Here is an 18,671-nt window from a genome sequence, read left to right on the forward strand (position 1 = left end):
ATAGCTCAATAATATTGAGCTAATATTGCCACCTTGCTGTAAGTGCTGAGTTACACTACTCATTTTACTTGCCAAGGATACATGCCCGTATGTATTCTTTTTTTTTTTTTTTTTTTAAATATATTCCATTGACTTTTTCCAGAGAGGAAGGGAGAGGGATAGAGAGAGAAACATCGATCAGCTGCCTCCTGCGCACCCCCCACTGGGGATGCGCCCACAACCAAGGTACATGCCCTTGACCGGAATCGAACCTGGGACCCCTCAGTCCGCAGGCCGACGCTCTATCCACTGAGCCAATCCGGTTTCGGCCCCGTATGTATTCTTGATTGATAAATTGCAGAAGATTTGGAACAAAAAAACCATCCTCATCAGCAGTCACCCCCATTCCCCAGACCCTGACAACGTTGGACCCACTTTTTGTCTGGATCTGCCTGCTCTGGACATTTCACATAAATGGAATCACACTGTGTAGCCTTTTGTGTCTGGCTTCTCACTGAGCGTCATGTTTTCAAGGTTCATTCACGTTGTAGGGAGTGTCAGTGCTTCTCCTTTTCCTGGGTGAGTAATATTCCAGGGTGTGGATTGACCACGTTGTCTGTTCATTAACTGTTGGACACTTGGGTAGTGTCCACCTTTAGACCATGCTGCTGTGAACAGGTTTTGTGCAGACATGTGTTCAGTACCCTGGATGTGCACCTACAAGGGGAATTGCAGGGTTATATGGAAACACTGGATAATCTTTCCAGCAACTGCCAGATTGTTTTCCAAATTGGCTGCCCTGTTTTGCATTTCCATGAGCCCCGTACAAAGATTCCATCTTCACATCTGTGTGTCCATCCCAGTGGGGGTGAGTGAGGCAGAGTCTTTCTGTGGTTAGGAGTCATTTTCCCCAATGGCTGATGTATCTTTCACATGCTTATGGCCGTTTTGCATATTATCTTTGGATAAATGTGTTTCAGGTCTTTGCCTTTTGTTTAGTTGGGTTTATGTTTTTATTATTGAGGTGTAAGAGTTCTTTATTCTAGATACACAATTTGCAAAAATTACCTCAATTTGTTTATTTCTTAAATTCCCAGTTCTAGGTATATTTGCATAGGCCTTAAATCCTGAGGTTTGCTTTTGGGCACCCTGTGATCCAGGATGTCATTTCCAACCCCCGCCCCCCTCCCCCCCCCCAAACAATGATCTCAGCACTGTGGAACATCTGGCAGATCCTTTGATGGTCTCCCTGGATGCCTCTTCCATGTAGACTCACAGGCGGTTTGTTTCAAGATTCTCCCAATGCTCAATTTAGGTTTTAAAAAGTAGTGCTTTTTAGTATGTCTAATGGTAGAACAAGTCTTCTTTTCCTCCAAATATGCACATTCCAAAATGAGCTAGGCACAGAACACTGTGATACCACTCACAGGAAGTCCCTAGAGGAGTCAGACTTAGAGACAGGAAGTAGATGGTAGGAGCCAGGGGCTGGGGGAGAGGGAAAGAGAGTTAGTGTTTAATGTGAACAGAGGTCCAGTTTGAGAAGATGAAAAAGTTCTAAGATGGATGGTGGTGATGGCTACACCATGTGAATGTGCTAATGACATTGAGCTGTGCTTAAAAATGGTTAATATGGTAAATTTTATGTATATTTTACCACACAAAAAACATCTTGGTTATTCCTTAATATTTACTCTTTGAATGAATAGAATCAGCTCACGAGTGTCTGTGGAAAGTCCTTTGCTGTGGTTGGTTTGCTCTGTCTCTGAAGCTGGTGAAAACCTGCTGTTGTCCCTTTGTGAAGGGTCCCAGACGCCCTTGGTTAGGTTTCCAGCTGCAGAGGGCATGGGCGTTATTGTCACCTGTGGGGACACTGTGGTCTCTGTGCCCTCCTCCCTGCAGCACCTGGCTCCCCTTTATTTCTTAGAGACCTGATTCTGCCTATGCCACCAAGCACAGCCTGTCCCAAGTTCTGAGATTGGCTCAAGGTGGCTCCCTGCTCTGTGACACCCACCGTGGGACTCCTGGGGGACAGGTGGGATGAGGTCAAGACCTGGCACTTACATAGTTCCCCGCCACCAGGACATGAAATTGGCCTACCCTGTAAAGGTGCCTCTAACAAGTTGGAGGCCAGTGTTTGCAGACCTATCAGGTTCCAGAGATGCTTTTGCATCCAAGAATGGGGTGCTTTACATGATGTTTGCTTTCTGACTAATATCAGTAGTGAAAAGCTGCTGTCCAGCTGAACTCTGGACTATTAGTTTTAGCTGTTAATTCTTCTGTCCTTTAAAAAATGTAGATCAAAATATACACATCTTTTGTGTAAAGGGCTAGACAATGACCCAGCTCTAGGGCTCAAGTGGCACACAGGGTGGTTTGTCAACAAGAGTGTGTGGCTATGTGCCAACTTATCTTTGCCAAAAACGGTACCGGGCTGCAGTTTGCTGGCGCGTGGTCTCCTGTTCTGGCTTTCTTAGGAAGTTTCTGCAGAGACGAGGCCTGCTGCTGCAGTGTGCTGACTGACTTGTCACGGCCACTTCTTAGCTATGCCTGGGGTGTGATGTGGTTTTAGGGGGCTGTTCCGTATCAGGAGGGGAAGCCCTTGCTCCCTGGCTGCTTTTGTTACAACGGTGTGGATTCTGCCTAATTCTTCTGCACTGAATTAAAAGTTGGGGCTCTTCCACACGCTCTGACTCCATAGCCCAGTGGTACCAATGTCCGGCCATTGGGCTATGGAGTCGGTGTGTGGTGACTGTCAACAAATGTAGCTTCTCAAAAACTCGGTTGGGGTGGAAATTGAATATCGAATGTTCTGACTCTTCTTAGTAAATGCCTGTCAAAATCATTCAGAAGCTCTAAGTTATAGAATTTTGTTATTTGTAAATCACAGAAGATATAACATATTTAGAATTTTTCATCCCAGGATTTTAAAGTGACTTTTCAATATATTGACAGGTATTTTCATAACTTCTTTGTGGAGAGATCATAAAAATAAAAATAATTATTTAATGAAAAAAGCTTAAAGCAAATTACTGTTAACAGCATACATGTACATTTTGTGTGTTAACATTAAGTTCTTCATTTGTACACTGCAAACCACTGACATTTAAACAGGAGATTCCAGGGATGTGTTTTTGCCTCCAGTGGAGTAGGGAGCAGCACTTGAAGAGATTTCCAGACAAAAGGGAAATGCCACCCGAAGAGTTTTAGATTTTGTGTCTGGTGAAAATGGTTAGAGAGGGCAGACTAGTCAACTGATCAGAGACAGACTAAAGGGAAGGACAAGTTCTATTGTTTAATACATTTTAACCCTTTGGAAAATCTTCTTGTTTCACCTCAAGTCATATTTATGCAGGCACTCAAATAAAGCTTATATATCTGTTAATATAAAAAAAGCAAGTTGGGGCTCTTCTCTGCTGGGCTGCCCTCCAGTATAAACCTGGCTGTGGGGAGGTAGTATGCATTGGGGGAGTCCTTACCTGTCCCCCCTGTGCTGTCCTAGATGGTGGCCACCACCCTCCTGAGGCTCTTCAATCTAAACAAACTAAATGAAATGTAAATGAGTTCCTCAGGTTAGTCTGGCCTAATTTCAAGTGCTGAGAACCCACGGGAAATGCAGCTAGCCCTGGCTGGGTAGCTCAGTTGGTTAAAGCATCCCAATATGCCAAGGTTGCAGGTTTGATGCCTGGTCAGGGCACATACAAGAATCCAATGAGTGCATAAGTAAGTGGAACAACAAATTGATGTTTCTCTCCATCTCTTAAATTTTGTTGGTTGTTGTTAACCCTCACCTGAGGATATTTTTTCCATTGATTTTTCAGAGAGTGGGAGGGGGAGAGAGATCAATTGGTTGCCTCCTGCTCGTGCCCAGGGGCAGGGAGTGAACCACTAACCCAGGTAAATGCTCCTCATTAAGAATGGAACCCATGACCCTTCAGTCCATGGGCCGTCATTCTAACCACTGAGCACCAACGGCCAGGGCTCAAATCAATACTTTTTTTGTTTTTTTTCTTTATTGATTAAGGTATTACATATATGTCCTTTTCCCCTCATTGCCCCCCCCCACACACACACTCACCCCCCTGATGTCTGTGTCCATTGGTTAGGCTTATATGCATGCATACAAGTCGTTTAGTTGATCTCTCTCCCTTACACCTACCTTCCCTCTGAGGTTTGACGGTCTGATTGATGCTTCTCTGATTCTGGGATGTTTTTGTTTATCAGATTATGTTGTTCATTATATTCCACAAATGATCATGTGATATTTATCTTTCTCTGACTGGCTTATTTTGCTTAGCATAATGCTCTCCAGTTCCATCCATGCTGTTGGAAATGGTAAGAATGCCTTCTTTTTTGCCACAGCGTAGTATTCCATTGTGTGGGTGTAACCACAGTTTTTTAATCCACTCATCTGCTGATGGGCACTCACTAGTAGGCTGCTTCTCCGTCTTAGCTATGGTGAATTGTGCTGCTGTGAACACAGGGGTGCATATGTCCTTTCTGATTGGTGTTTCTAGTTTCTTGGGATATAGTCCTAGAAGTGGGGTCACTGGGTCAAATGGGAGTTCCATTTTTAGTTTTTTCAATACATTTTTAAAAAAAGGAAATGCAGCTGGTACTCAAACAGCACAGATGAAGAGTGTTTTTCATCTTCTGGAAGATTCTACTGGATAGTGCCAAGGCAGCGTTCATGTGAGGTAGTTATCTAACATCTGCATGTTTGCACAGCTTGCCTCAAAGGCTCCTTGGGCTCACACACCTCACTGGGCCATTTGGGGTAGACTTTCCTTCCTCACACCCTCCCCAGTGAGGAAGCAAAGGAACCCCAGTGTCCCCATCCCCAAGTTGCCACTCAGATTAACAACTTTATTTTAAATGTTTTTTAAAATATGTATTTTTGTTTTGTTTTAATATATACTTTTTATTGATTTCAGAGAGGAAGGGAGATAGAAACATCAATGATGAGAGAGAATCATTGATTGGCCGCCTCCTGCAAAACCCCCCCCACCACCACCACCACCACTGGGAGATCGAGCCCGCAACCTGGGCATGTGCCCTTAGCCGGAATCGAACCTGGGACCCTTCAGTCCGCAGGCCGACGCTCTATCTATTGAGCCAAACCAGCAAGGGCTAAAATATGTATTTTTATTTATTTCAGAGAGGAAGGGAGAGAGAGATAGAAACATCAATGAGAGGTAAACATGTATCACCTACCTCCTGCATGCTGCCTACTGGGAATTGAGCCCACAATCTGGACATGTGCCCTGATCTGGAATTGAAATGTGGCTTCCTGGTTCATGGGTCGACAACCACTGAGCCACACCGGCCAGGCAACAACTTTATTTTAAGCAAAATACATACATGTGCAAAGGGAGACCCCATCTGTGTACCTAAATCCCAGATGTCCAAACCAGATTCTGCCATCTGGTCCCTGACATTTGTCTGGCTGTCAGAGTGGCCTTACACAGCCCAGCAACCAAAAGTTATAGGTCAGGGCAGGTCCAAGGAGTGGCCAGCCCTGAGCAGAACTTTGGGGTCACTCAGGCAGTTCCTCTTCACAAAGCTCCATGGTGACTCCTGAGAGCAGAGTTCCCAGCTCAGCCAAGCAGGTCATGCAAAGGGCCACTGGATGGACCACGGACTTGGTCCTGGGAGCTTGTGGAGAAGGTGGCTGTTGATGCCCTCACCACTGTGGGCCATTGCAGCCTCGGCACAGAGTGGCCAGGCCTGGGGACATCCACAGTGACAGGAGCCAGGAACGGGGTGGTGCTCGGCCCCCAGCCCCAGCACAGGCCACCCAAGGTCCCAGCTAGACAAACTCTGGCCTGCTCTCCGGGTCAGTGCCTGCTATGACATGCCTGTCACAGTGCTTCATGGCGGGTGTCAGACTCGCAGCTACATTGTTGCACTGGTTGGTGTTGTACTGGGACAGCCCCTCCCAGTCACCATCCTCCCCAGCTGAGCGTCCCAGCTGCTGCTCCTCACTGCCGCTGTCCCCAGCCTCCTCCACGCTGGCCTCACTGCTCTGCTTCTCCAAAAAGCTGAGGTGGTGCAAGGCTCCCCCCTCTGCTGGGGACAGCAGCTCTGGGGCCTCCTCCAGTTCTGAGTCAGAGTCATTGGAGGCAACATGGGATTCTGGTAGGTCTGTGAGAGGGAGAGACAGAGGTAGAGACATGAGAGAGAGAGGGAGAGACAGGGAGAGGTATCGCCCATTGAGCTCCCTAGGCCGATCCACTCACCTGGGCCTCCGTCCTCAGCCTCTTCCTGCAGGGGGAAGGCAGCCCCCTCACTGGCTTCCGAGTAGGGTACCTGGAGCAACACCTCAGCCCGCTGGGTGGGCATCTCATGCTGCAGGGGTGGCAGGGAGGTCAGGGAGGGGCCTGGAATCCAGCCCATCCAAGCTCCATTTTCTGTCTTGTAAATTAGCTTCATTTTTAAAATCCCTAACAGTTGTCACCACCCCCTGCACCTGAGGCTATGAGGGCCCCGTTCCCATGTCATGATTGACAGCTCTTCCAGCAAGGGCAGCAGGCCCTGGCGGTTGGGTTCCTTCCTCCCACCCTCAGCCTGCAAGGACGCTGTGATCCTGAGGCCACACCCAATCTTGCCTCTAGAGACTAGGGACCTGCTGCCCAAACCCCAAGAGATGCCTAAAGACAGATAAAGACTCAAGGCAAAGGGGATGAATACTAGAGCAGGGCCCTGGCCAGGTGACTCGGTTGGTTGGAGCATTGTCCTGTACATCAAAAAGTTGTGGACTTAATTCCCAGTCAGGGTGTGTATGAGGCAACCAATTGATGTTTCTCACATCGATGTTTCTCTAAGACCGTGGTCGGCAAACTGCGGCTCGCGAGCCACATGCGGCTCTTTGGCTTCTTGAGTGTGGCTCTTCCACAAAATACCACAGCCTGGGCGAGTCTATTTTGAAGAAGTGGCGTTAGAAGAAGTTAAGTTTAAAAAATTTGGCTCTCAAAAGAAATTTCAATCGTTGTACTGTTGATATTTGGCTCTGTTGACTAATGAGTTTGCCGACCACTGCTCTAAGAAAAGAGTCGCAGGCTCAATCTCCCCTTAGGGGGCATGCAGGAGGCAGCCGATGAATGATTCTCATTATTGATGTTTCTCTCTCCCTCTCCCTTCCTCTCTGAAATAAATAAAAAATAAACATATCCTCAGGTAAGACTTTAAAAATATATATACTAGAGCAGGGGGCTGCTTGGACACCAAAACCTGCAGAAACAAAAACTATTGGCTTAAAATTAAAACCCAGCAGCCAGGTAAAGTAGCAAGTTGGACCCAGCCAAGGGGCTGGCTGGAAGGCACAGGACAAGCCAAAGCCTCTGCACTGAGTGGGGTATTCCCCAGATTTGAGCCCACACTTTGCTTAAAAGGCCCCCCCGGAGGCTGCCCCTGTGGAAACCAGACACCTCCCGGTCCTCCCCAATCTGCATCCCCCCATGAGCAGACCCTTGCACCTTCCCCTGATCCACTTGTCACCTCACCTGTCCCCTATTCTCTTCAGGCTTCTCCTCAAAAACCAGCTCATAGTGGGTGATGAGGGTCTCCACGATGCGGGCCTGGTGGGGGTAATCGACCAGGGAGGAGAGGGACACGGTGGCCTCTGTGGGCCGTGGCCGGAGCAGCGTGGGCCCGAACACAATGCCTAGATTCCCGGGGGTCATCTTGTTGTCCTGTTCTACCTCCACAATCCTGAGGAGTCGAGGGGTGCAGAAGCAGGTGAGAGTGGCTCCCTGGACCCAGCCACCCTGGACCCCTGCCTGGCTGACCCTCACCTGCGCAGGTGCTGCAGCAGGTACTGCAGTGAGGCCCTGTTCTCGGATGGCAGGTCACGCAGGAGCTCCCGCAACCGGCCCACCATAGCCATGGCCACGGCCTCGCTCTCGGCCATATCCGGACAATTCCGGGACACTGCCTTCGCTTCAGCCTCTGCCTTCAGACTGTCCTTGGCCAGCCCCACAAGTTCGTGGTAGAGGCGGAAGGAGATGAGTGGCTCAGGCAGCTGCCAAGCGACAGGTGGGGATAGGGGGGGCGGGTGACATCAATGATCCTGGCCCGGTTCCCTCCTGTCCTTCCCTGGCCATGCCCCTAGCATCAGTCCGACCCCTGCCAGGTGCTGGTCCCACCCCAACCCATAACCAGATCTGCTCCTGCCCTGGCCTAGCAGCCCACTACCCCAAGAAGCCCTGCCCCTGCCAGGCACAGGTCCTGCCAGCCATGGGTCCTGCCCGGTATCTGCTCTTGCCCCATGGGGCTCACCTGGCGCAGGTAGAGTTTAAGGACATTGCTGATGTCGTGGGGTGAGGCCTGCGACAGCTCCACCAGCTCCTTGCCGTTTTCGAAGGCCTGGCACAGCTTCTCCACACGCGTCTTCACCCCATTCACCCGGTATATGCCCTGTGGGGGTCCCCGGTCAGCCTCGGCCCACACCTGCCTCCCCTCCCTGTGCTTCTAGGATGAAGCCCCTGCTGCTGTCCCCGCAGTAGTCACCTTGGTGCGCAGAGCCCGCCGCTCGATCTCACAAACACACTTCTTGACGATGAAGGGCACGCCATCGGGAGTGCCACGGGCTGCCTGGCCAAAGTCCTGGCCAAAGAGCTGCAGGCGGCCCTGAAGCTTCTTGTGTCCACACTGGATGGCCAGGGTCTCCAGACACTTCTTGTGGCAGGCCAGGCAGCACTGGGGCAGTGCACAGTGAGCAGAGAGCCTGGGTCCCCCTCCCCTCCTCTCGGAAGCCCTCATGACCCACTCCCCCCCAGGGCAGTTTCTGAAAGCACAGTCCAGATGGCCACTCCAAGAGTCCCCTGTGCTCTGCACGGGACCTTCCAGCCATCCCTGGGGCCCACTCACCTCCTCGCACTCGGCGCCGTGGAAGTAGACATAGCTGTTGCACTCCCGGCACTTGGCTGGTGAACGGAGCTTTCGGAGCCTGTGAGTTCGGGCTGCCTTGGAAAGTCCCAGGTGGCGGAAGGGCCCACTGGGCACAGCCACTGGAAGCTCAGGGGTCATGCCGTTGAGGTCATCTGGGGGTGGGACAGGTGGTCATTGTCGCCAAGGCAGGTTAGGACCAGGCCCACAGGCAGAGTCTAAACCCCCTCTCCCCTTACTGCCGGGGTCAGAGGCCCCCTTACCCTGCTCAAAGGCTGACGCCCCTGCACTGCCCTCCTGGTCCACCAGCTCCTCGCTGGATGACATGGTGCCGCTGGACGACATCCGTTCAAACTTCTTAAAGTCCCCTGGGCAGGAAATAGGGGTGTCAGATACCCCAAGCCCAGAGGGAGCGGCATCTGGTTGGCCAGCTGCTCCCCCAAGGGCCCTCTCCATCACCCTGGCCACATGGTGAGCTCAGTCCCCAGCCAGCAGGGCAGGTCCTTCACCTGAGCCAGGGCTGGGGTCCAGACTGCCATCAGAGTCTGGGATGGAGGTTGGCCATGACTTGTGCACCTGGTGTCCACGCCCACCTGCAGAATGGGGCATCTAGTGAAGGGCTGGGTGGGGCTGAGAAGGGCTGGAAGGAGGCCTCACCCACCCCACAGTCCTGCCAGGCACCCACCCCCGCTGGGCACTCACCCCTGCGCTCCTTGGCAAGCAGCCCATCGCTGGCTCCACCTTCATCAGGAGGGCCGCCAGCAGCCTCCGCAGCGTCACCAACATTGAAGCTGCCTTTCCGGCCGCGCATGACGGGGGACCTGGTGGGAATAAAAGCCAGGAGAAGGAGCCATGATGGGGGTCAGAGAGGCATCATGCTTACCCCCATCTCCAGTGCGAAGCCGGATCCCAGGGCACACGCACAGCCATACCAGTTGCTGGTGGGGACATGGGGCTCAAAGTCATAGTGCACATCAGGCTCCTCATCACGCTGCAACTGGCGCACGTGGGAGGCGTACTGCTGGCCCGGATCGTAGAGCTTGCTGCTCTCACACAGCATCTGGAAGTGTACAGGCAGCGGGGCCGTCTGCATGTGCATCATCTGGTAGTAGGAGATGGTAGCCTGACGGAGATGGGGCACAGGCAGTGAGGTCAGCAGTTTGCACAGGTGGCTGCGCAGCCTGCCAGCAGCCAGGGCGTGGGAGCACCTGGCACCCACCGACTTGATGGTCTGGTCACTCTGCCGGATGACCTCCTGGATCTGTCGAAGCGCTGTCACCTTGGTGTCCTCCAGCTCCTGCTTCTGTGTCTTGGCATCCGCCACACATGTGCGGTATGTGGCCATGGCTTCCTCTGCCTGGGGTGGGGCATAGGGGTGCACAGAGAGATGTCAGCCTGGGATTCAAGACCCACACAGAAATCCAGCCAGCGGAACAGGGTGGGAGGGCTTTCCCGGCAGGACGCACCGCCCAGGCAAAGGCCTGGAGGTGGGAAACTTCACACTGTGCGTCAGGAACTGCCCCACCGGGTCTCACCCTCCACTGCCGCCTCCCACTCACACCCACCTTGTTCTTGGCCTCCTCTTCCAGGCGCCGCCGCTTGTCCAGGGCCTTGGAGACTGTGCCCCCCGCCCCAGGCCCAGTGCCCGCCTGCTCCTCCTCTGTCTTGGCCACCAGCAGGCGGGCCTTGTCGTGGTCCTCGCAGCGCTGCACGTAGCCCTGTTTGGCCTTGCGAAGGTTGGACTCTGCCTCTTGCTGTGGGCGTGGGAGCAAAGAGACCATTTCCAAACTGTCCTTCAACTGAGCTGTGTCCTGGCTTTCCCCACTTCCCACCCCAGCAGCCAGACACCGAGTCAGGCACCACCACCACCCATGCCCCATGGTACCATCCCATGGCCCAGTGGGCAAACCGGCACCTGCCCAAGAACTGACAGTAGAAGAACAGGAGGTGACACCTATAACGGGACTCCAGGAGGAACTGGCATCTGGTGTGCCCATTTGACAGCCCGGGAAGCGGAGGCATGGCTAAGCTCTGAACGAGGCGCGGCCTGCATCAGCCCCGACACCTCTATCCGCCCCCGTCAGAGTGGCTGGTGACGCACACTCTCTTTCACTTCCCCTCTCACAGAGCACAGTGCAGCCGCCCAGGCAGGAAGTCAAGCACCCTCTGGGTGGGCAGGAAGGCAGTTAGTCAAAACCCATGGGCCTTCTGGGGCCACACCTTGCAGCCTGCACCTTCAGAGGCTTAAACGTAAGGAACTGGTATAGGTACTAGGAGAAACCATGAAGGAATTTTTTAAATAAAAAGTTTTAATGCAAGACACAAAACCCAAAAAACCATAAAAGAAGAGACTATTGCCCTGGCTGGTGTTGCTTAGTGCTTAGAGCGTCGGCCCATGCACCAAAGGATCCTGGGTTTGATTCCCAGTCAAGGGCACATATCTTAGTTGCAGATTTGATACCTGTCCCCAGTTGGGGCGTGTGCAAGAGGCAACCAATTGGTGTATCTCTCTCACATGGATGTTTCTCTCCCTGACCCTCTCTCTCCATCCCTCCCTCCCTTACTATTCTCTGTAAAAATCAATGGAAAAAATATCTTTGGGTGAGGATTAACAAAAGAAAAGACTACTGCTGGCAATCACAGGTTTCTACCTTGTAAAATAGGCCGAGGCAGGGATCTTAACACACACCATCAGAGGCTGAGTTCTTTAATATGTAAAGAGCTCTGGCAAATCAATAAGAAACAGACCACAGTCCATCCAAATTGAGCAAAGGATATGGACCGAACTTCACAGAGTGGGGGAAAGTGCAGCTCTGGTTCAAGGGGGTAGCTCATACACTCACATCCCAAACCAGCCCTTTCAGGCAAAGATCTGAAATAAATGCTTGATCACATTCAAAAGAGGGCACAGGCTTATCACAGCAGTGGTGTTTGAAACAGCAACAACTAAAATAGCCATCAATAGAGATTTAGTGAAATAAGTCACCTGATCTCCGCGGCTAAGCACCTGTAAAGGGCCTGGAAAAAGGGAGGAGGGTGGATTGAGGTGGAGCACACCTCTGGGTGTGGGGTGAGTGTAAGAGACCAGAACAGGTGCTCAGTAAGATGTCACAGAATGTACAAGAGGCACCACAGTATGGTGTAGGCCCATGCCTGGCACTGCACCAGCTCAGAGGCCAGCCCGCCCCACCCTACCCGCCCGCCTGCCTCCCGAGGTACCAGCTTCCTCTGGGCGCGGTGCCAGGACTCCTTGATTTCCTTCCTGCGCTTCTCGTGCTCAAGCCGCCGCAGGTTCAGGGGCTGGGGTGAGATGGGCCATGAGCAGGAGACCTTGGTAACCCCCCTCCTAGCCCAACCTCCGGGGTGCAGCCCACCTGCATGAAGGTCTGGGTCTGCAGCGTGCCCACCGCCTGCACCATGCCGTGGCCAAACTCCAGGTCCTGCTCCAGGGCCAGCGAGTAGATGGACAGGAGGGGCATGTGGGGCTTTTGGAGAGGGCGGCAGTTAGCGGGGTGGGCCAGCACCCAGGCCCTCCCGGAAGCCCTCCCTGGTCCCCTCGGGTCCCCTCAGCCACCACCATAGCAAAGACAGGGAGCCCCTTCCTTTTGGCCTTCTCAGTGGCAGGGACTCACACCCAGGCACGTGGCCCCACCTCCTGCATGACGCTCTGTCTGCAGTTGTGGACAATCTTCTGCAGGCCTTTGGCAAAGTCCATCTCTGCAGGGCAGAGGAGTCAGTGCAGGGGGGAGGGGAGTGAGCAAGGGGCACGTGAGGGGAGGGGGTCCCCTGGCAGATCTCACCCCAGGCCAGCACTCACCCAGTGCAGTCCGCTTCTCCAGGTAGCCAATGAGGTCCTTCATGTACTTGGCCATGTTCTTAGCGTAGTTCAGGGCCACATCTACGCCTCCCTCACAGCGTTGCAGCAGCATGTCCACCTCCTCGGGCAGCAGGCAGCCTGCAGAGTGGCCTCTCAGCCCGGGCTCCACCCTCCAGCACCCTCAGTCCCAGTCCTCTGCCCCTCCATCCACCATTCAAGCAAATGCCCGCCCAGTGTGTGTGGCTCAGACTCACCGGCATCACAGTCCTCGGCGTTGGAGGGGGCGCCCTCACTTCCCTGTCCGTACAGGTTCTCCATGGACTGTGCAGGGGGAGGCCAGGTGAGTCCAGCCTTGTGCTGGGTCCAGGTGATGTCCACCCATCCCGAGACCATCACCGCCCCCCTACAGAGGCGGCCACCCCTGCTCACCTGGCTCGGGTCCCCAGGGGGCACTGACAGGAGGGTGCTGCTGTCCACTTCACCCATGAGGAACTCGGACACACTGCAGGGTCGGGGGCTGTCAGTATCCAGAGGTACAAGGGCCCCACACACCCCTGCTCCCGCCCCACAGAGCCGCGCTCACGTGCTGCTGAAGGAGACAGCAATGGTCTCCAAGGCCTTCTCAAACTCCTGCTTGTCTGCCTCATTGTTGCACTCGTAATGGAAGGCTGGCGGGCAGAGACAAGGACGAGGAGGCTTGGCTCACTCTGGGATGTGACCACCCCTACAACTAACTGAAGGGGGCCCTGAGCCCAGGGAAATCATCGGAGCAAGTGTGCCCATCAGACTCCTAGCTATCCTTCAAAACCCCCTTCAAACATCCCCTCTTCCAGGAAGCCCTTCCAGGCAGAGAAGAGAACCCTTGCTGCTCTGTCCTGGCCAGCTGACCTTTGACCTTGGCAATGAGGGTGCCCGCAGCGGTGAGCGTTTCCACAGTGTTCAGCAGTGGGTACTTGCAGATGACCTGGCGCATCACTCGTAAGGCCTCGCCCAGGCACTCGTGGGCCAGGGGCCGGCGGGCCTCCAGGAGATCTGCTGGGCAGAGCGGGTATGAGCAGGGAGGGAGGGGGTGGCCCCAGAGAAAACCTGCCCACGTATTCCTCAAAGATCCTGTCCCCAGGTGGGAAAACTGAGGCAGAGGTGGGAGGGGGCAGCTGCCCGAGGCTTACTATGGGACGTCAGGTAGGCACTGCCCCTCTCTTGGCTGCTGGCCAGGGCAACAAAGGCCAGACCTTGGCCTAGGCAGTCCCTTCTGCTCAGAACACTTTCCTCATCCCTCCAGAAAGTAAACTGCCTGTCCCTCAAGTTGCAGTCCTGTACCTCCTCCTCCATGCAGCCCACCTGGCCCCTCCCCTGCCCCAACCCTTCAGGGCTGCTCAAGGCTCTATCCAGCTCTCTCCCTTCCCTGCCTGCCTGGATACCAGGCCTCAAGCACCCTGTTAGCTCACACTCTCCCAACGGCCGCCCCTAACACAGGCACTGTCATCATTCCCATTCTGCAGATGAAGAAACGGAAGCACTGAGAGGGAAAGTCATTTCTCAAGGATCACACAGCTCTTCCACCTACACTATATTTGAAGGGGTGAGAACGCCACACAGAAGGACCCTGCCTGGCTTTATCTCGAGGGCAAAGGGGAGCCCTAGACGGTGATGGAGCAAAGGGGGTCAAGGTTAGCTCTGTATCTTAGAACTGTGGTTGTAAACGCTCTCTTCAAACATTCTGGAAAGCAGCATGTGCAGGCAGAGCAGTGTGTGCAAAACACACCAATAAAATCAAAACCGTAGCAGTGCACGTAAGGGGAAGGGACAGCTAGGTGCTAAGACCCAGGAGGCCTGGGGGCTGGCTGGGATGACCTTCTGTCTCTGTGCCTGGTGGGCCTGCTCCGAACATAAGTGGAACCTGAAAAGAGGCCCGACCCTTTTCAGCACGGGGGACCCCTTTGGATGGCCCCCCCGTGCCTTGAAACCTAGGGGGTCCTGATACCGACGCCAACTCAGAGGCATAAAGGGGCTTCAGGAACCCAGGGAAGATGCTGGGCAAAGGCCAGGCCATGCCCCTTCCCAGGACATTCCTTCTACACACCTGGCCCCTCGCCCCTCAGGCTGCCTGGCCTCAGCCACCCGGGTCCCTGCAGCACCCCCACCGGGAAGCTGACGCCAGGGAAGCCGACTCCAGCGAAGCCTGGACATGTTCAGCTTGGCATGGCCAAGCCAAGTGCAGCAGCTGCTGCGTCCCCAAGCGCCACGTGCTCCCAGAGGGCTGGGGACCCCGCACCCTGCTCTGTCCCTTCACCTCGGGGTCCCATGCAGCAGCATATTGGTGCCCAAGACAACACACAATACGCTGAGAACACCTGGCAACAGTCTCTCTAAGCCTCGGGTATCTTATCTGTGAATCGGGGCAACCATAAGCCCTGAGCATATAGTTGCCCTGATTCACAGATAAGACACCAGAGGCTTAGAGAGGGAGGCAGCTGGTCCAAGTTCACAGCCGGGCAAGCAGGGGCAGGACAGGATTCAAACCCACATCCCCTCTGCTCCAGTCTCTTCCCCAGGCCCAGGACGCCCGAGGCATAATGAAGTGTGTCCCCAACCCTATCCCAACCGCCTCCAGGACTCAGCCCCACCCAGACCAGGCCTCCAAGGAAGTGCCAGAATAGGAAAGGAACCGAGATTAGCGAGTTTCCCCAGGAAAGAGCTCAGGCCCTGCCTCTGTGACCAGATAACCTTAGGGGTTCCCACTCCCACCCACAAGGGGCTGGGCCTCTACACAGAGCCCCTCATTAGCGCCCTGAAGACACAGAGGCCACTGCAGGCTGAGGTTGGATCTGGCCCTGACCCCTCCTTAGCTGGGTGAGCCGGAGATCAGTGCCCCACTCCTGGCCTTAGTTTTCCCATCTATAAAATGGGTGCCTAGGGCAACGCGAGCTGGTCAGAGCACTTGGTGTGGTCTTGGCACTGTGGTTTCCGGGAGGAGCAGGCAGCACACAAGGTGCTGTGCCTGCCTGGTCTGAGGTGCCTGCCAGGGCTGCCAGGGACAAACAGGAAACAGATGAAAATAACTCAGCAGGAAGCCGGGCTGTCAGTCTTGTGGAGGAGAAAACGGAACTGCCATCCCACAAGCCGCTCGCTCCTGCAGCTCACATGCTGTCCTGCCCCTGTCCCTTCTGACTCTCCATCAGCCCTCAGCATGCCTCTAGCCCACCTCGGCCCAACACACAAATCTGACCTCTGCGCTAACACCTTCTGTGGATCCCCACTGCCCGCAGGATAATGTCCAAGATCCTTCTCCCCGACATCCTCAATACCTTCCGCTTCACACACTTCACATACCAGCAAATCATGTTCCTCCAAATACAACTCCATGTCATGTTTCTGAGCCAGTGCACATGACGTCTCCTCTGCTTCAATACCTTTCCCTCCTAGTTCCCACCAAACTCCTACGCATCCCTGGAAGCCTTAGCTGCAGCGGTTTCTTCCATAAAGCCCTCCCTGTGATCCCCTTCTGAGCCTCCCCAAGTCCTTCTCTTTACCTTGCCTGGAGCCCACGGGGTTTGGGATATCTGTATCTACCTCAGTCTTCCACCCAGGCCTCAGTGTCCCCGCTGGCTCTCACCGTCATGTAGAACATACTCCTTGAGCTTCTCCAGGCCCTCGGCAAAGCGGGCCACATCAACCAGGAGCTGGGAGATGTCCTCCACGGCATCGGGCCAGGGCCCCTCAATGGGTGGTTCGGCGGGGCTGGCTGCCGTCAGTGGGCTTCGGTGGCTCCGACCTAGCGTCCAGGAACTGGCACCGGGCAGAGGGAAGCCGGCAGCGCTGGCATGGCGGCTCAGGCTCGTGGGCCTCTTGAGTGTGCCCGTGGCCTTGGCGTTGGAGGTCACACTCAGTGGCTCCAGGCTGGGTCCCTGGTACAGAGCATCGGCCCCATCTTTCCTAGGCAGCTCCTGGAGGGGGTGGGTGGGTGTGTGGGGGGTAAGGCGGGTGCTCTGACCCAGGTACTACCTCAGTTTCTTCAAAAGTGAAATGGGGTTCTGGGGGGTCTTCAACCTGACCCCATGAGGGTCATAGGCCAGAGGTCAGAGGGCTGAGATTTGGGGCTATGCCCCACCCACACCTGTTACTCAACATCCTCTTCCCCAGAGCTTTCACAAACAACGTCTACCCAAACCACAGCCAGGGGCGGGGCCTGCGGGGGTGCGGGTACCCCACTTCCTGGTGGGGGAGGGCGGGCCAGAAGAGGGTTCCAGACCCTGTAGCCCACCTCAGGCTGTGGCAGACGCACCTAATCCCTGGTAAAGACACCTCTGTCAATTCCTGGAGACCCCCCGAGTCCCATAAACACTACAAAACCGTGTGTACCCCCTGGGCCCTGGAGGCCCTACACGCAGGGATCCTGTTAGATACTCCGCTGTGCCATAGCTCTCACATCCAACAGCACCAGAGCCCCCAAATTCTGAGCCCCATCCTACAGAGCCCACAAGCAAATGTTGCCCCCACCTGGCACCGCCATCCCACTCCCTGCGTCCCACAGCCAGCCCTGCCAGATGAGGGAGGCAACGGCCACCCAGAGGACTCCTACCCTGAGCCGAATGCCAGCGTCCTGGCTGGTCCTGCGTGGCCCCTGCAGGCCTGCCTGGTGGGGGCTGTAGCTGGCGTGAGCCCCCCATCGCAGGCCCAGCATGTTACTTCTGGGCCCCTGCCCTGCCGCCCAAGTAGAGGGAGCACCCTGTCCCCCTGTTGCTCCAAGGTCCCCACCCGCTCCTCCGCCCCAGAAAGGCTCACTCACTCCTGAGGGCTGCGGGCTGGGGCTTCCCGCCCGGTTCTTTTTCGAGATAGAAGGGGTTTTCATGAGTTCGCGCTTCTTCCTGGAGAACATGGTGGGGCCAGCAGAGCAGCCGGGCAGCAGGCGCGGGTAGAGCAGGCCGGGGGTCTCAGCGCCGCAGCTCCAGGAGCTGACCCCTCAGGACCACATAGTCACCAGCCACCCCCTCCCCAGCTGTCAGGCCCACGTGACAGGCCCGGCCCTCATTGGCGGGCCCTCCCCCCACAGGAAAAGGCCTCCGGAGGTGGTGACGCAGACCCACCCCCCCAACCTCCCGGGCCTCAGCCTGTCCCTCCACAGAGTGGGCTTGAAGGAGGGGTCCCAGGCCCCGCCCCCGCCCCGCCCCCAGCCCAGGCCCCGCCTCCAGTCTCTGCATGTGCATTGGACTGGGCGCCCCCTGTTGGCATGGCGGCCACAAGGAAGCACAGGCTGACGGTACAGACGCTGACCCTTACTCAGACACACCCAGATGCAAGCAGGAGTACACGGACACGGGCATGAACGGCACAGGGACACTGACACATGGGCACATGACATGGGAATAAGACTCGCTCTCGGGCACAATGACATGCAGGGGCACTAATGCACACGCATGCTCAGACTCCATGAAGCTCTGCAGACGAAATGGATGACCTGGAGCTTTGCACTCAGACCTGGGACACAGACACCCTCCCTCCAGTCCCCCTGTCCTCTCATGGGGGGCCCCACACTATGTCCCTGGCAACCCCTCACCCTCATAGACCCCAGGGCCTCGGCTCCACAGGGCACAGCAGGTCACGCCCTCAGCCTGGCGTCTGCACTGGCCTCAGCTCATCTCCCTACCCCCATGCCCCACTTCCTTCCAGGGACAGAGAGGCTGATCAAGGACATGCTGGGGAGCAGGGCTGATAACACTCCTGAGGCCACCCCGCACCTCCTCACATCCTGGTGTCAGCCAAGTGTCCAGAACCCCGCCCCCCTCCCTCTACCCTCCCTGGACCTCCTTCCCCTCCCCCATGACCACCTGTTCTCTTGGAGCCTCCCCAGCCTGGGTCCTCTCCCCCACACTTCCAGAGTCCCACCCCCCCATCCCCTACTCCTTTACCCAACACCAACCCTCACTGACCTCAGGTGGAAGGGTGGGTCTCCCGGACACAGGGCACGTGGGCTGCAGCTCCTTATGCCAAA

The 18,671-nt window shown here is 55.2% G+C and overlaps 1 protein-coding gene across 1 annotated transcript; it reads right to left on the reverse strand.

Moving 5' to 3' along the window:
- Positions 1-5,301: 5,301 nt before the first annotated feature.
- Positions 5,302-17,718, reverse strand: ARHGAP45 (Rho GTPase activating protein 45). Its single transcript, XM_008150699.3, has 23 exons — positions 17,469-17,718; positions 16,296-16,626; positions 13,568-13,711; positions 13,263-13,347; positions 13,109-13,181; positions 12,934-13,000; positions 12,680-12,817; positions 12,515-12,579; positions 12,237-12,347; positions 12,082-12,162; positions 10,428-10,616; positions 10,082-10,219; positions 9,795-9,985; positions 9,565-9,683; positions 9,372-9,455; positions 9,126-9,230; positions 8,845-9,017; positions 8,485-8,673; positions 8,254-8,391; positions 7,770-7,996; positions 7,479-7,686; positions 6,216-6,324; positions 5,302-6,120 (listed from the first exon to the last, which is right to left on the reverse strand). Exons 1-23 carry the CDS (start codon positions 17,556-17,558, stop codon positions 5,786-5,788), a joined length of 3,390 nt encoding a protein of 1,129 aa, XP_008148921.2. The 5' UTR covers positions 17,559-17,718; the 3' UTR covers positions 5,302-5,785.
- Between the last annotated feature and the right edge of the window lie 953 nt (positions 17,719-18,671).

The sequence above is a fragment of the Eptesicus fuscus genome, chromosome 6, assembly GCF_027574615.1.
Source record: "Eptesicus fuscus isolate TK198812 chromosome 6, DD_ASM_mEF_20220401, whole genome shotgun sequence".
Classification (NCBI taxonomy): Eukaryota; Metazoa; Chordata; class Mammalia; order Chiroptera; family Vespertilionidae; genus Eptesicus; species Eptesicus fuscus.

Excerpts from the sequence above, each read along its gene's own strand:
- ARHGAP45 (XM_008150699.3), bottom strand. The coding sequence starts at position 17,558 with ATGTTCTCCAGGAAGAAGCGCGAACTCATGAAAACCCCTTCTATCTCG. Across the intron at positions 9,018-9,125 it reads GGCGTCAGCCTTTGAGCAGG|ATGACCTCAACGGCATGACC; the intron begins GTAAGGGGGCCT and ends TCCCACCCCCAG. Across the intron at positions 7,687-7,769 it reads CTGCTGCAGCACCTGCGCAG|GATTGTGGAGGTAGAACAGG; the intron begins GTGAGGGTCAGC and ends TCGACTCCTCAG.